The 16,848-nt window shown below is 46.4% G+C and overlaps 2 protein-coding genes across 4 annotated transcripts; one reads left to right on the plus strand and one right to left on the minus strand.

The window, feature by feature from the left end:
* Nucleotides 1–1,101: 1,101 nt before the first annotated feature.
* Nucleotides 1,102–3,450, minus strand: opa3 (outer mitochondrial membrane lipid metabolism regulator OPA3). Its single transcript, XM_048980085.1, has 2 exons — nt 3,053–3,450; nt 1,102–2,267 (listed from the first exon to the last, which is right to left on the minus strand). The coding sequence occupies exons 1-2, from the start codon at nt 3,192–3,194 to the stop codon at nt 1,939–1,941; spliced, it is 471 nt and encodes a 156-aa protein (XP_048836042.1). The 5' UTR covers nt 3,195–3,450; the 3' UTR covers nt 1,102–1,938.
* A 344-nt stretch (nt 3,451–3,794) lies between these two features.
* On the plus strand, nt 3,795–15,882 carry ppp1r13l (protein phosphatase 1, regulatory subunit 13 like). Of its 3 annotated transcripts, none has more exons than XM_048980073.1 (14): nt 3,795–3,962; nt 9,776–9,855; nt 9,946–10,055; nt 10,197–10,338; nt 10,423–11,103; nt 11,512–11,604; nt 11,848–11,927; nt 12,010–12,346; nt 12,439–12,902; nt 13,013–13,150; nt 13,235–13,368; nt 13,515–13,681; nt 13,770–13,963; nt 14,388–15,882. In XM_048980073.1, the coding sequence occupies exons 2-14, from the start codon at nt 9,822–9,824 to the stop codon at nt 14,421–14,423; spliced, it is 2,610 nt and encodes an 869-aa protein (XP_048836030.1). In that variant the 5' UTR covers nt 3,795–3,962; nt 9,776–9,821; the 3' UTR covers nt 14,424–15,882. The 3 variants fall into 3 exon arrangements, with proteins under 3 accessions (XP_048836030.1, XP_048836029.1, XP_048836028.1); XM_048980072.1 differs by having other exon boundaries at nt 10,197–10,296; nt 10,339–11,103; XM_048980071.1 differs by having other exon boundaries at nt 10,197–11,103.
* Nucleotides 15,883–16,848: the final 966 nt, after the last annotated feature.

A 16,848-nucleotide genomic window follows, 5' to 3' on the forward strand; every position in this document is an offset into this window, starting at 1 on the left:
TCTGAGTTCCTTGGACCAAGATGTGGCGATCTGTGAAGGCAGAAAGAGGAAACCCAACACGATAACAGACTATAACCACATGAAGGTATGTGAATGTGTGTATAATTTTACATCAGTGCTACAATGTTTTCTGATATGTACTATACAGGCCTATATAGAAAGAAGGTAGAAAAAAAGCAAATACACTCATGACTCTCTCTCTCTCTGCTGTTATAGTGTGGTGTAAATGTGTTGGACCAAATGGCGCGCATGTATTCCGTAAGAGCAGCAACATGCAGGTGGCCAGTAGCTGTATTTTACAACATGCTGGACCTGGTGGTGGCAAATTCCTACGTTCTGTACAAGGCATGTACAGGGTGGGAAGGCAAAAGAAGATTATTTTTGAGTCATCTAGCCAAGGAACTCCATTGCCAATTTATGCCACAAAAGGCTATGGGGACAGAGGAAGGCTGCTGCTGTGCCAGGACTTGTATGGACAACTCAGTGTCAGGTACAGGAGAACTGCAACAGAAACCGCAGCAGGTTTACCAGTGCAAAGTGTTACAAATTCACTTGCGCCAAATGCAGGGATGATGGTCACTGGGTCTGCAAACACTGCAAAGTTTGAAACACTCAATTTTTTTTATAAATAAAACAGACTTGTGCTTCCATATATTTTGTGAATGTGTGTCTTTCATATTTGCAGGTCAGTCAGCATGTGGGATATTTGGTATAGATATGGCAGACTTTTGTGAAGGTTTCCATGTCACACACAGAGGTTTAGCCTGCCTTGGATTTTAGCTGCTCTGAGTAAAAAAATGCAAATGTGCCAGGCCTCACAGGTAATGGGTGTGTTTGCACAACAAAAGCAGGAGGACAATGGCCCAAGAAACTCTCAGCAGGGATGCTAGTAGGTGTTAGGCCCAGGGAATTTACGCAAATTTGCGTAGATTTGGCAGTTCTAGTGTTAATCCCCCTAAATGGCTGTCATTTCTGAGAGCTCATGGTTGCCTGAGAACATGGTCAAACCATTGAGAAAATCCATAACTTCCCAAAACTTGAGATTATAGGTCAACCTGCAACCTAGTGTTTAACTGTGATGGATGCTAAAGTACGGAGAAAACTTATCAAAAAATAATTTATTTTACAATAATTAATTTACAGGTCACCTTTTGCATACACCATTCCATAAATTAAAAGCCAATGTTTTGAATATAGATCCTAATATTAAAATCCCAATACCTGTATATGAACCAAACAAATATTTGAAAAGGATGACAACCTATAATAATGGCTGGATTTTTAAAAACAAAATTACCAGTGTTACAAGCCAAATTCCCTTGTTTTATAAGGGCCTGGTTACTCCCAATAGCATGGACTAACCTGATCCCTGGGTTAACTGAGAAATCCAGCCCAGTGAAATTACACAACTCAACAGGTGCACATCTCCAACATAAAAATACAGAAAGCATGTAATTTTCTTTCAAATAAGTGTCATGCCAAAGTATTCAACAATGATGTTTTAATAGTCTTCACAAACTCATCAGAATGCCAAGGTAGTGAAACTATCAGTGACATTCTGTGAGATTTATGTTAGGACATGCTGGTGGCACGTAGATCTTGTTGATGTCTTGAACAGTGATGAGAAACATGAAGCCTTGAAATACAGTGAGCAAGACTGCAAAACACTGACACAATGACGTTAAAACTGGCTTCACACCAAGTTAATGTAAATTATTGGTCTAAACTCGCTGCATGGACATTAACCAAATACTGATAATGCCAGGAACAGAAAAAGGACACATTTCATTCTTGTGACATGCCAAAGCATTACGGCAGTGCTCCTCTGTCCCTTCTTACAGAGCTGGAGAGAGCTCCATATGTGAAAACTTTACTAAGATATAGTAACTCCACACATGTACTGCACCAGCTGAATACCAAGCTGCTGGAATTCATCCACTATTTGCCAGAGGGGGCAGGTATGGCCATGAGCACCCGGTTGACCTCCTTCAGCCGGGTATCTAGAATCTCCATTTCCAGCCTGACTTCGCCCAGTTGTGTCTGTAGGTCAGAGATGTTCTTGTTCAGCTCCTCCTCCTTGCGGCGCGAGTTCGCCGTCTGCCTGCTGTATTCCAGAACCAGGCAGGCCCCGCCGACCAAGAAGATGATGGCCTCCCCCACAAGCTCCGCCCCTAGGTCAGCCGCAGCCTCCTCATTTAGGGGCTTAATTGCAGCCCCACGGAATCCCATGATCCTCATCTTGGTCCTCATCTCGATCCAGTGATAAACTGCATGAAGAGTGATCTTTCTGTGAGTTCTATTGAAATACTTAATAAACAATGTCATCCAAATAGCTTTAACATCTCTCTTCTTTTTATTTAAACGTTTATTTACTATACATTCCACTGGACACTTACAGACAGAACACATTTTCATGTATTTGGCAGACGCTTTTATCCAAAGCGTGGTACAATTGAAAAAGCAGGGACAGCCCCGGAGCAACTTGGATAATGGCCGGGCGGTCATCCTACAACGGTGAGCCACACACGGTCAAAATAAATAAAGCCACATCTAACATGAACTAAGACTCACTGTAAAACGACCCAAAGCTGCACGCTATCGTCAGATAACGACCCGTGTTAAAAGGATCGCGTCTAAAATATGATGTTTCTGGGTAACTAAGTCGCTGTTAGACTCTGGAGATTACGGATTAGCATGTCTTATTTTTGGTTTATTTTTTATCAACAGGAAATAGCACATTCACTTCTCAGCTATGTTCAATGACAAATGGAGAACGCCCTAAAAAACCCCCGTGTAATATTATTTGTCGATTCACAGCGTAAACGCCTGCCCCTTAAACAGAAACGGCCTTCCAATTGGTGGCAACCAGATAAGAAAGGACCAATGAAAGAAAAGTTTCAGTATCCAGAAATTTGATAGGTTATAATTCAGAGAAGCTTGATCCTTATTGGCTTATGTACCCATTTCCATTACAGTCCAATCCATAACTACTCCTGGGTTATTTTACAGGACATAGCGTTATATCCAGTTTAAAAATTACAGCTTCACTTACGCTGAGCCGGAGGCAGACAGACATAATTCTTGAAGAACTCGCTTCTTCGAGCCCCCGCTTTAATTCGGTTAGCGACCGGCTTACTCATCTGCCGAACGCCTAAATAAAGCAGCTTGGCAATAGGAAAAGCACCGACAACCATCTTGGCGGAAATACGGGGGGCGGGTTGAAGAGGGGGTTAAAAGCGAAACTGACGCCTAATTAATATTCATGACGTCTACTTAATAATGTATACTTTGATTCTATTTTCATTATAGATTAACGGTGATGCTTATCACGTCCTGCGGACCGAAACTGGAAGTTCTTTTAAAAATGCATGACTGGTAGCTTTAGCTACAACTAGCAATCCACATCCCCCATATGAGTAACGCTTCAAACGAAAACTATTCCAGAATAAAACATTCCATTTAAATAATGTACAAGTAATTAGTCTTTTAAATAAATACTTATAGAAAGGTGCGCAACACACAACCGTGAACATTCCTATATTCTGATTAATGCAAAAAAAAAAAAAAACATCATTTATAGCGTGTTGTTAAATTTTATGAAGTACTGCGACTTTCAAAGCATGTATTATAAAATAATGCCAATGTGGACAGAGTGTCGTAAATGTCTTAATTTGCCTGGAACACCTGCAGACAAATGTGTGAAGATATTCAAAGTTAATATGACACGTACCGCAGCTGAAAGGGGGTCCGGGAAACTTACCTGTGCCAGCCGGGTCACGCCAGCACCTGGCTCCAGTTACTGCGCAGCGGCGCTGTGGGTTGGACTGAATTGCATTAACAGTGAAGCCGAAGACGCCCACGGCGCCTCCGTCAGGCAGTCGCATAACTCCACTTCACATAACTCGGAAAAAAGGGTCAATCGGACCGACATAAACTGGAGGGGATCGAGGATTTCTGATCGGGTAAGACTGGGGTATTTTCTACTTGAACATTGTCTGGGTTGCACCCCCATAGCTTGGATTGATCTCCGCTGAAAGAATGTGCTTTCCTTTCAGGTTGTTTTCATAATATAAATTTACTTTTAGTTAAATAAGTAGCATATTCGATGTGGACAAACAAATGGCAAAGTCTCCGTACGAGTATGATTGTTTATAACACTTTTAATTAGCTTGTTTTTTTTTAGCTCTTCCACGCTCTTTGGCGAGTGCAAGAAGGAGTCGACTATAGGAGGAGGCTGAGAGGTTTTTAATGGAAATCAGATGTTTTCGTAGTTCGAATAAAAACGATTTTACTTGATGCTCTGGACAGGACAAAGAGGGGATTCAGTATTTATTCGTTACTTTAGCTACGGACAGGACAAAGGCCAAAATAATGTTTTGTATAACAATGTTATGTAGACGTAGAAATTGATATATGTATTTTGCAGTTTTTTGTGAGCTGATAGGCTTCTTCATCTGTAAAATGACCATCCGAGTAGTCAGCAGCATTATATATTAATGTCTCCTAAAGTTATTCTATGCAATAGATCAATACTGTATATTTACGTTTGAACTGTACATTAAAACGTCTGGTTTTAATGTCAGCAAAAGTGACCCACATTATGCTTTCAAGTCGCACAAAATACTGTATGGCAGCGGGGCATTGTGATGCCATCGTTAATGGCTATTATTGTTATAATTATTAATAATAATACTGATCATACGTGTCTACAGTGTATTGCTAGAGACTGCGCAGAACACAGTTTTATACAGCAGTCACCCATGGTCCATGGTGTTACAGCTGGAATGAGATTCTCTAGACCTTTATATGTGCAAGTTAAAGGTTTAAGTTTTTTTTTGTAACATGCACATATACAGATCTAGAGCATCGTAAGCCAGCCAGAATGCCAGCTGTGTGTTTATATGTACGATATGTATTTTCCTATCATCACGTGAGATTTTCCCAGCGGTAGAACTGCTTTTGTTTGGCACCAGTCTGCAAAATATTTGAATTTCACTAGAAAAGCATGTTGCGTAATTGCAGATGTTTGCTAAGGTCAGGATTAATCACACGGTGAATCTTTTGCGCATTGGTGTACGTATATTGTTTTGCTTGTCTAGGCTATATCATTTCTCAGACATAAGAGGGAGGCTCGCTGTTTATTTCCACAGCAGTCAGTGTATTTTCTATGTGGCTTTTATGTAGTTTTAACCCTACAGGTGATAGTCACATTTCATGCTTTCATTTAGGGTTTGGTCCACCACTCATGGCTCTCCCATTCTTCTGTCTGCACACCATCCCTTCTAACGCGCTGCGCTTCATGCACTCGTCTAGAATTTCCATTCAGTGCATAGAGCCCCCGTCCCTGTCCTCAGCATCAGGCTGTAAGGACGGTGCTTGTGCAGGTGGAGCAGCGGGGGAGGAGCATAACTAGGAAAGCAGCTATCAGCTGTGGGAGGTGCTGTCAAGATACCGACGTGATAAGTGCGCAGTGTGGGCCGACTTGTAGGGCGCCTGAAGCGGCTTCTCTCCAAACCAGCCGGTCCACATTACCTTGTTTACCGTGCTTAGACTTGTCTTGTGGATCACTTTAACCTATTCACCTGTCCCACATCACAGCTTTCCAGAAATCCTGCTCTGCATCCATTGCATTAGCACAGAAGTAGTAGTCAAGTCAAGTCAAGTAGTCAAGTAGGTTTTTACTGGATGTGTGTTGAAATTGGTAGAGGTCTGCTGTGGGGTCCTGGTGCCCCCCCCCCCCACCCCACCATCTGCATTTGATGCCAGACCATTTTCTCCCCCTCATTCGCTGCATATGTGAACTTTAGGACCTTGCGCAGCCCTCGGTGGGATAATAGACATGTTGTGTAACCGCTCTGGAATTCCAGACCTCCTCATTGTGAAGACTCGAGAGATTCCTCAATCACATGCCATCGGAAAGCCGAGTGGCTTGGAAGGTGCTGCTGATTTATGGCGACAGGGGTGCTGTGGTTTCGAGAGGGCATGGTTTGGGGTGGGGGCGGACTAGGAGTGCCGGACGGAGGGTGTGACCGGTGTGGGTGTGTGCGCAGAGCTTAGTGCCTGAAATATGATTTGTGCAGGATCCGATCCCAGGAAGACCTGTAACAATGTATGCGAACATGACAATCGCAGAGAGATGGCATTTTAGTGTAATTACAATCTAATGTTTTGTTTACTGGTAGATAAGGTGTTTATTGGCTTGTTAATTAACTCGCAGTTGTATTTTTACCATGTGCACCTGTTTTACTGGCTGATTGCTCACCACCAGAAGTTCCCTGACTAATCATGACACTGTCACCACGTCCTCCGGCCTCTCCAGAGGACATGAGCACATGGTTGTCTGAGAGAGGGTGGTTTAACTATTGAGAACAGACGGCAATAACTTTCAGCAGAATCCTGTTGTTGTTTGCTCCATGAGTATAGTTAGAAGAACGAGGTGGGGCTTCTGATCTTTTTCGTGCCGAGATGGTCCTTCATGGGTGCTGACGTTGAGGGGTGTGTGTGGGTGTGGTGGGTCAGAGGTCACATTAGCAAGTCCTCACCCTCTTAATAATGGCTTAGGAAACCGCCAGCCTAGAGTCAGAACCACATACCGGATTGTTATTTTAACCGACAAAAATCAAAAGCATTCTGATAGCGTCTAAAGTTTTCTCTCTAGAGAGCGTTGTGAAGACGCTGAAAGTACGTCAAAGGACATCTGCCTGAGGCTGGAGAATGTAGGCATTTTTCCCAGCCTCTGGTAGATGAAATGAAACCTTTGAGACAAGGTTATTTCCATGCCAAGCACCTTATCATTTCATTGGGGAGATTCCCGTGTTGATGCCAGTCGTTGCAGTGGCATGGGCATTTTTGCACAGCAAGTCATGACACGAGTCAAAAATAATCAGTGAAGAGCTCCTGGAAACCAGAGGGGGCGCTCTCGAGCGACGTCATTCTGCATGAACAATGAGCGATGAAAGGAGTTCAGCATGGCCGTGATGTGGATGGGAGAAGCTAGAAATACGAGAAGCAGTCCTGTTAGTGGAGTATGATGCGAACGATGTGCTCTTATGCCGTTCACGTCCTTCGATCTGCATTGCGTCTACAGTGCTGTGCAAAAGTCGTAAACAGTCAAAGGAAATGTTTAAAGCTGTTTATCTGAGTAGTAGGTTTATATTTGCTCAAAACAAAAACACAGTTTAACTCTGGAACACAGGCGAATTAAGAATAGCTCAATACAAGTTACCGGGAAGTTCTTTTGTTCTCCAAAATGTTACTGATACCTTGTTGGATGGCTAGAAGAATATTGATTTGGTTCCCAAACCTCCCCTAACCATTCCATATGTTCGTTACATTTCACATCCAGGGCACTTAATTAATTGATTAATTGATTGATTACATTTTAAAGAAGTTGATGTATTGATTAGCTGTGCGTGCTGTGCTAGTGGTCAATACATGGGGGGACGATACGTGGGGTCTTTTGGACCATTGCTGCAAATATGGGGGTGATTTTAGTAGAGGCTTTGAACACGAAGATCATTTAAACATCATTTCTTTTGACTGCCTAAGACCTCTGCACAGTACTGTACTTTACAGCATGCCTGCAGCCATTGTGATTCAACAGTTCCCTGTTTGCTGAACTACCACAGTAAGGGAGGGAGGTGTCCCTCAAACCCACAACCCCAATTTGCTTCATGTTCAAGCAGGGGTGGGTGAGAATTACGTTAGACAAGGTGTCAGTTAGTGCACCTGATTTACTCCCCGTGATTCAGCGGGCCACAGTATCGATTGGCTGGTGACTCGCTCAAAGGCATGGAGGTCAAAGCCGGTAGTGAGTAGCCAGGTGTGTTCTGGAATGTGCACTGCCTGTTCTGAAGTCAGTCTGCCCCCAGAAACAAGGTGTGTTCATCAGTTCATTTTTCATCGGACAGGGATTAGACCAGAAGGGAATTGGCAAATCCTGGAGTGAGAGGTGTGTGTCTCAGCGGGCCAAGCTTCTGTATCTGTGATCAGAAGGTTGCCGTTTCGAGCCTGGACCTCAGCAGAATAGACGCATGTTAGCCCTTGAGCAAGGCCCTTGGGGCTGAGCTTGCGCTTGCTTTCGCCTTTTTGTGTGTCTCATGGAGAGCAAGATGGGGTAGGGAAAGAGAGAATTTCTCCACGGGGATTAATAAAGTGTCACTATCCCATGCAGACCTCAAGGAAGGAGATGTACCTTCTACATGTTACTGGTGAGGACAGACATTTCCCTGTGGCTTTAACGTGGCTGACAGTGAACTTCCCTTGAGGTCGCGTGCACAAAAAAAGCACTTAATTATACGCTGTGCCTGGGCAACAGAGAAGCGGCCGTCTCCGTCCAGCTGCGAGCAGCTCCGAAGGGCAAGGAACGTGTTACTTAAGAGATTTTCCTGTTACCAGTGAATTGTTACAAATGTCTTCAGGCATGGAGTCGGACTCGTTTTCAGCCCTGGGGTTTCATGCCCAAGACCAGCCAATTTTGTCTTTGCTCTGGGGGAAAATAAATTTTCTTTGATAAGTCTTATTATTCTGATAAATTTATTACTGGCATTTGAAATATATATAATAATAATAATAAATTCCACATTGAACTGTGTCAGGGACTTTGTCAGTCCCGTCTGGTATCTTTTTAACATCCATCGTTCAAGAAACTTCCAGTGATTAACGATAGCAAGTACCTTCATAACTGAGCACTGCACTCAGTTCTGAAGTGTTGTAGAATTTTAAAGTTGTAAAATTATTGTTTCCTACCAGCTGAATTTTAAACTTGTCAAATTATTTTGTTGACCAACACAACAGCTAAGTAGCCCACCAGGAATTCTCCCAAGTCTCCCCATTGGCCACTCCAGGCCTGGATGTGCCCCTATTGGACGGTATCCCACTGCATACCCAATACCAGATGCCCATGCATGCTCTTCATGGCTTCCTGGGGTTCAGTGGTTTCATTTGTCAGTGTTGGAGTGGCCGCGCCTATTCCCAACGTGGAGGAGCATCACCTACCCTCCGTTTGGTGTTTTGTCCATCCCAGACACTTTTCTTAATCATGTACTTTGTCATGGCCTAGTAAATGAAGCACAGATGTTCTGCTGGTGACTGTTCCTTTGGTTTTTGAACTTCCACTGCAGGTCCCAGCAGACAGTGTCAGTGCCAATAAGATTTGCCCATAGTGTGTCTCATTGCTCTGCAACACCTGCTCTGTGTGCTAAATCACACAGCTGTGCTCATTGCCCCAGAGCAGCTCCTGACTCAGTGCAGTGACTGTGCTTCACTGACTTTACTGGATCCGGGTTGCCAGTCACCCAGGCTGTCAATCAAAGGTGTTCCTTTGATATTTACCCTCAGTTCCTACCTACCTTCCTTCCAGGAGACTGCAGACATTGTAAGAATCAAACTGAGGCTCACGTGGTGACAGACCTTGTAAGCACATTTCCTGCGTATGGGTGCCAGCTAGTTGTATGTGATTTTAAAAAAATGATTAAAATTTGGCAGGGCAAAGGTGTCAGCCTGCCTGAACATGACAGAACATGACACTGGATTGCTGTTGCAACAGAAATCTTTAGAACGTGCACACCACTCCTTTTTTGCTCAGAGGGAAAGGAAACAATCGGTGGAGTTTAGAAACCAGAATATTTTCCAGTCCAAGGGTGAAAGGTCATGTTGTGGCAGACAGCAAATCCCCTCCCTTGACGTTGAGCCATGCCGGACGAGGCAAATAATTTGCACATTTGCATGCTTCTTTTTCTCTTCACATGATCCAAACATCCCGAAAACAATCCAGAAGCGAAGATTAACACCCAAGGAGCCACCGAACAAAGTCAGAGGCCATGCATTCGCAAGTTGGATTTACCAGCATGATGTGTGAGTGCTCACCCACTATCTCCTGCAGTTAAGGTATGAAAAGCGGCTTGCTGTGTGACTGATGGGGTGTGTGTGATTGTGTGTCTGCAGTCCAGAGCATAAATGAAGACCTCAACGCATCCTTGGCCACAGCGGACGAACTGTCCCGCGAGTTCAACAGTCTGCTCCAGGAGTGCTCCCCTACTGTGGACCGTAGTCAGGTATGTGGACCAGCCCCCAGCCCCCCGACCCCTTGCTCTTATCTTCAATGATACCTTATGCACCTACCTGCTGCCCAGCTGGCACTCATGGTGCTGGTATGTCTCACCTCAGAGGTGACTTTGTTTTTGTTGGTCTTTCAGGAAAAACCTCTGTTCCCTGAGGAGATCCCCCAGAAGGCTCTAGAAACCAGCTTCTCCTCCACCTCCAGCTCCCAGTCCACAACCAGCTCCCAGTTTACACCTGGCTCTCAGTCCCAGTACACAACCAGCTCCCAGTTTACACCTGGCTCTCAGTCCCAGTACACAACCAGCTCCCAGTTTACACCTGGCTCTCAGACCCAGTACACAACCAGCTCCCAGTTTACACCTGGCTCTCAGACCCAGTACACAACCAGCTCCCAGTATTCATCCAGTTCTCAATCCCAGCATGCAACAAGCTCCCAGTATTCTCCAAGCCCTCAGCCCCCGTATACAACCAGCTCCCAGTACACACCCGGGTCTCAGTCCCAATATTCAACCAGCTCCCACTACGTGCCCAGCTCCCAGTATACATCTGGCTCTCAGTCCCAGTATACAACCAAGTCCCAGTACTCGCCCAGCTTCAGCAGTCGCTCCATGGATCCTGGACCCAGCAGTCCCTATGCTGCCCCATCCCCCAGCTTTCCCAGCAGGTTCTTCTCCTCACAGGGGGGGTTCACATCCCTTAATCGCCCCCCTGCCAATTCCAGCTTCAGTGGCGATCACCTGAGCCTCACAACCCAATCGCCTAAATCTCAGAGGCGTGTGTCCCCCACTCACATTCCCACGTACTCTAGCGGTCCGATTCAAGTACCACGCGGCTCTTCTGGTTACGTAGACGAGACCCCCCCCCTGGGGCCCCACGCCCCAACCTACGAGCAGGTCCCCCGCATCACTGTGCAGCCTCCCCCCGGGGCTGGGCTTCCTTTTGAGGGCAGCCTCAGGAGAGAAAGAAGCCCCTCCCCTCACAGGTTCAACCCATCTGCCTCCAGCACTTTGCCTCGCAACTTCATGTCCCCCCGGCTGGAAGGTGAGTCTGGGGGTCAGGCAGGTGACTCGAGGCTGATCTAAATCAGTTGTGCAGTGCCAGGATTCACACACCTGAGGCTCCAAGCACTCACAAACCGCCCTGGCAATCCTGTGTGTGTGTGTGTGTGTCCAAGTATACCATACCTTGTGAGGACCAAATGTCCCCACAATGTGATGAATACCTGTTTTTTTTTTTTTTTTTTACCCTATTTTATAAAAATCCGTGACTGCAATGAAAAAACTGAGTAGTGGTTAAGGTCGTCATAGTTAGCATTAGCATTAGCATTTTTCCCATAGAAATGAATGAGCGGTCCCCAAAAAGATATGATTACACAACTGTGTGTGTGTGTGTGTGTGTGTGTCACCATGCACGACAATTTGCATTGGTCTCTTTTCTCCCAATGTTTAGATGACATCATACCCAGACAAAAAAGCCCCGCCCAGTGGAATGAGACAGATCTTGACGTCTCATACGAGCGGAAGCCACATCAAACCTACGACAGTGAGTCTATTGGATGACGTCATGTGATGTTTTAACAGAACGCAGTGAATTTCGTCAGTAACCTGCTACTCGAATATCAATGCAGTACATACTGCATGTATGCATGAGAACAGGATTGCTTTTGCAGGATTGCTATTGCTCACATGTATTTCACCTACTACATAGCAAATAGGTATGCAATTTTGGATGCACCCTCAGCATACTAATGCCATCCCAAGCTGACATCTGACCCTCTCGTTTCAGAAGCCGATTGGATTAGACCATCGGTCCCAAACAGCAACTGGAGGGAGACCAACTTGGATGCGGCCCCCCCATCCAAAAAGGTGTGTGTTCATGTTGTTGTGAACTGTTCCCAATGCTGTGCTTTTTCCAAACAAACCCTTGTCCGTTTTTTCCGCTTTTCAGCTCCCGTCCACCTACACGTCCCTCCCCCGTGGCGTGTCGCTTTCGGGGACACCCGATCGCCCTTCCCCTCTCCTCGCATCCCGTAGCTCCTCAACCTACAACCCCCAGCCAATCATCTCTCGGATCTCCATCCCACCTGCTGTCAGCAAGCCTCGCCGTAGCCGCCCCATCCCTTTGTCCATCATCATGCGCCTCCAGAACCCAAACTACCCCATGCCATACAGCTGTTACCCACACCGAGAGGAGGGCCAGTACCAGCCTCCGCTGCCTCTCCCCCAGGACTACCTGCCTCTACCTGCTCCTCCTGAGCAGAGGCAGCCTGAAATCTACGGGGAAGGTAACCACGTCAAAAAAGGACAGACCGTACGCAGCGCCATCTTATGACAAATTCCCTTATAACTGGCTGTCCGCTTGTCTCCGTCTCCACAGTCCTCAATCCTGATGACGTTGACGCTGAACTGGAGAGACTGGTACCCACAAAGACTCAGGTGTCTCAGAATGGAGCAGCCTCTGAGACAAGGGGAGAGAAGGCGGGTGAGGCTGAGGCAGAAACCGTGCCCCGACCTCTCAGCCCCACGCGCCTGCAGCCCGTCGTGGCCCCGGAGACGGTGGAGATGTCTGAGATCTTCCGCATCCTCTCTGAGGTCCCCAGGGCGCTCAGGCGGAGGGGCTCTGACCAGGTTACGCCTGTGGAGAAGCCCCCCACCCAGCCTACCAGCCAGTACAAGCAAATGATCAAGAAGTTTCTGCGCAGGAAAGGAGATCAAAAGATACAACTGAAGGGGGAGCTAGAGAGCGACTCGAACAGCTCCTCAGAGGATGAGGGCCAATCGATTACACCGCTGCCCCCAGTGGCCCCAGTGTCATCCCCACGGGACCCTGCAGGGCAGAAGGTAAAAGAAAAACAAGCACTTTTAATGTCAGGTTTATGAATAAGGGTACAGTCTCTAATAACATGTATCAATATGTGATTCAGTGGAACTGGCATCTCTCCATGCCACAGGGCCTGAACTCTATCCTGAGGCAGCGTAATCGGGAGCGTAAGACCCCCGGGCGCCGGGCGCGGCTCAGCCCGCTGGTGCTCCTGCTGGACGGTTCCTTAGTCGGGGAGCTGGAGACCGTGCAGAAAGCCCTCCAGGAGGTAAGGACTGGAGTGGAGAAGCATGCCGGTGCACAAAACACTAGGAATGCTGTGTAACCGGCCCTTGCTGTGTGTGTCATGCAGATGACCGATCCCAGTCAGCCCAACGATGAGGGTATAACAGCGCTGCACAATGCCATCTGCGGGGGACACTACCCCATTGTGGACCTCCTGGTCCGTAACGGCGCCAATGTCAGCGCCCCAGACAGCCATGGCTGGTAAATACATCTCCCGTTAAGCACTTGATATGACAATCAGCGTAAAAGTACTAAATGACCCAGGTGTAAATGTCTAAATGTCCAGATGTCCACATCCACTTTCAGTCTCACCTGTCCTCCCTCTGCTCTCCTATACCCCTGGGTAGGACCCCCCTGCACTGCGCTGCCTCCTGCAATGACCTGCACTTGTGTGAGTACCTAGTGAGGAGCGGCGCTGCCGTGATGGCAGTCACAGAGAGCGATGGGGCCACCGCCTCCCAGAAGTGTGACCCTTTCGCAGTAGAGTTCGAAGAGTGTGAAGGCTTCCTGAGAGGTGAGGCCATGGCACTGGCTTTGGGAGCATTTTATCGAAGGCACTTTGAGCGCTGCGGACTGACACTCCTACATGTGTAATTTATCAGGTGTGGAGGAAGCCATGGGGGTAGACAATAGCGGAGTGCTGTACGCTTTGTGGAGTTACCCGGCCCAGAACTCGGACGAGCTGAGTTTCCGCGAGGGGGACATGGTCACCATCCTGCAGAAGCCGGAGCAGGGCGACTGGTGGTGGGCCTCCCTCTGCGGGAGAGAGGGATTCGTCCCCAACAATTACTTTGGGGTAAGCATTGCGGCCAGCGTAAAGATGTCAACCCCCATGAAGATGCAGAAAAACAAGTGGTGTTGAGGAGAGGGAAAATCAGCACGAGCATTTTGCAGGCAGCTGTGTTAGTCTGCCAGGTGCCTGCTGCTTGCTGGTTGGGTTCCTACCACTGAGTTCCCATTGGACCACCTCAAAACATGTGGGCGGAGCATAACCATGAAGCGGAAGGGCAAACAGTGGGGGCAGGTCTATTGACCAGGGTATACAGCAGGACAGAAAACTAGAAATAATGCAGAGATTTTTTAGTATATACCCACAAAGTATTATTGTAAATTGATAGTCATATATTACTGCTCCTCCTACCAGTAAATGCAGTATTATTATTATTAATAACAAATAACTACAATCATGTGGCAGTTTTCTAATTTCTTTTTCTCTTCAGCTGTTTCCAAAGGTTCGCAACAAGTCCTTGTGTTAGATTCTCCTCCCCTGGATGTTCTACAGAAACTTGGAGGATATGTGGGTGCTGTTCGGGAGGAACTGCACCGTATGCCAATGAGGCCATAATGATAGAGCCAGCAGGACATCCAGGGTCTTCTGTTTGACCAGAACAAGCCCATCGCTGCACATGGCCCATTGCTGCACACGACTAATCCCTGTGTGTCTTCAGAGCTTTGGGCTGTCTGTGTAATCTTTGATAACAGACTGCTCTATGCTAATACTTGCATCTTTGTATGTTGAGATTTCCATACACTCCAGATATCATAGAACTTTTGTTCTCCCACCTCTGGCCTTTATTGAGTCCTTGAGAAGCACTTTATCTTTTTAAAGATACAAGACAATAAGAAAAATACGGAAACTCACTCTCAACACTTCGTCAGTGTGCATCAACTTAACATAACCAATGGGTCAGTGTTGTTTTTTTTTTTAACAGTACCTTTTTAAATAACCTGCAGCCAACAGTTTGCTGGAGTGCTTAATCAAAGTGCTGTCAGTGAGGGAACTGAGATGTTTTCCAACCCAAACCGCTGAAAAGGAGCCTGGTGACTCAGTGAGGGCTGTGCCGTCACCCGAGGGCTGTGCGGCTAACAGAAGAGGCTTTATGGAGTTGTTGTTTCTTTGAGATCCAGAACTGCTTTGAGGGTTCTCTCTCCTCCCCTCCACCTGGACATTTTCAGTGGCAGGTTTCTGCAGTTATATACTGGTAATACGTCACGAAACAGCAGGGATGCAGGACAGCGCCTCTCTCTTGTTTATTTGTATCTCCATGGGTCAGGGTCTATGCTTATAACCTGATAGTATTTAACCTGAATAGTGACAGTAAGACGTCCAACTGTATTAAAGCAGTGGGTAAAAATAATGTGTGTAGTTTTGGATGCAAAGGTCAGTTAAGCAATGAAACATTGATAGAGAATTTATTAATTAAGTGATGCCTTGTATTATGGATATACAAAGCAACCAGTTTTATGAGTTTTTATTTTCGTTTGGTTCTCGCTTGAATGTTAACTTCATTTTAATTCAACAGATGCTTTTGTATTTTCTTTAGCATGTGAAATAGGAAAACAAATGATGTCCCTGTCCATTTTTATGAAACCTACAGTGTATTGTGGTAAGATGTACAGTATGTGTCCACAGGCTTCATTATTACTGTTAATGATGACATATTTTTCTTCTGAATCGTAATGCTGTGCTGGGATTTCACGGGGGCAATTCGGGCTTCACCTGCACGTGTCAGCCTACTCGCGCGCAAATGTGAATGTACGTTACATCTGACGGGGATTTCCGTCATGGAGATTTTAGCGGGAAGCTAACTAGTGAAACGGTTATAATAATAAGTGATAAGGAATAGCAAAGAATGATGTCACCCTGAAAAAAGACCGCCATGATCTGTATTGCCTGAACGGAATCCATTAAAGTTATTTAAGTGCCGCTGATAACGGGTGAAGTCGTCTGTGGACGTGCGCGTGAGGGTATGTGGACTTTATCGTGGGTGTTACGCCTTTTCAAGGTAAACTACACAAATCAAACAAAAAGGTCAGGGACACAGCCTTGGAAAGGGGTTCTTTCTAAGGTTAATTTACACACAAAAAAGCACAAACGAAAAGTCAGGGGTCATTTCATGGAGAAGGACTAACGGATAAATACAGCTATTCTTACGAAACAACATGGAGCTGGTTGGTCGCGGCCCCAGACTCGCCTGCCCCCCGGACGGCTCCCAGCGCCATGGCTCCGCGCTCTCTGGCACAGGTACTGCATCCTCCGGCAGTCCGCGTATAGCGGCTTGCTTCAGTAAAACCGTATAATACTGTATTATAAGTATATTATACTGCTCAGCGTTGATCCGCTGCAATTTTAAAGAGCTAAACGGGTTGTTTTTATTGTTGTTGTTTTATAAAAGACGGAATCAGGTGCAGGAAAGGAGACCCGTTCAACCAGACGGGGAATGAATCTGAGAAACCCATTAACCGGTCAATCCTGTGACGCACCGGGGCGTGTTACAAGCGTTTAATTAATCATTTTAATAAAACAAAAGAAGACACCGTTAGAGGTAAACAGACTGCAAACGGCCTGTGGCTGGTACCACCCGGGCGTGATTGAGCTAACGCTCAGGCTTGTCTACCTGCAAGTAGGGGCGTGTTAGTTCTGGCAGGGGCTCTGCTAGAGATTTTGAGCCCCCAACCTAGTCCAATTCATTTATGTTACAATTTTATAGCCCCCCCCCCTCCCCCCCCCCCCCTCCGGTTACCCAGGGGCCCTTGGAATCGTGCCAACTTCCACCCCCTTTATGGTGCCTCTGGTTTCACTCAAAAAGTCACCTCCTGTTGTCCCACAGGACATTGGGGGTCCTATTCAAATGCATGGTGGTAAACTGGCGAGTTTGTCGTTACTTGAATACACCAGTA

Source organism: Brienomyrus brachyistius, chromosome 17, assembly GCF_023856365.1.
Source record: "Brienomyrus brachyistius isolate T26 chromosome 17, BBRACH_0.4, whole genome shotgun sequence".
Classification (NCBI taxonomy): Eukaryota; Metazoa; Chordata; class Actinopteri; order Osteoglossiformes; family Mormyridae; genus Brienomyrus; species Brienomyrus brachyistius.

What these genes read in the sequence shown, in the direction of transcription:
- ppp1r13l (XM_048980071.1), top strand. Translation starts at nt 9,822, where the DNA reads ATGCATTCGCAAGTTGGATTTACCAGCATGATGT. An exon ending in CATGTCCCCCCGGCTGGAAG is followed by an intron (nt 11,104 to 11,511) that starts GTGAGTCTGGGG and finishes CCCAATGTTTAG; the next exon opens with ATGACATCATACCCAGACAA. An exon ending in GGGACCCTGCAGGGCAGAAG is followed by an intron (nt 12,903 to 13,012) that starts GTAAAAGAAAAA and finishes TCCATGCCACAG; the next exon opens with GGCCTGAACTCTATCCTGAG.
- opa3 (XM_048980085.1), bottom strand. Translation starts at nt 3,194, where the DNA reads ATGGTTGTCGGTGCTTTTCCTATTGCCAAGCTGCTTTATTTAGGCGTT. An exon ending in CTGTCTGCCTCCGGCTCAGC is followed by an intron (nt 2,268 to 3,052) that starts GTAAGTGAAGCT and finishes CTCTTCATGCAG; the next exon opens with TTTATCACTGGATCGAGATG.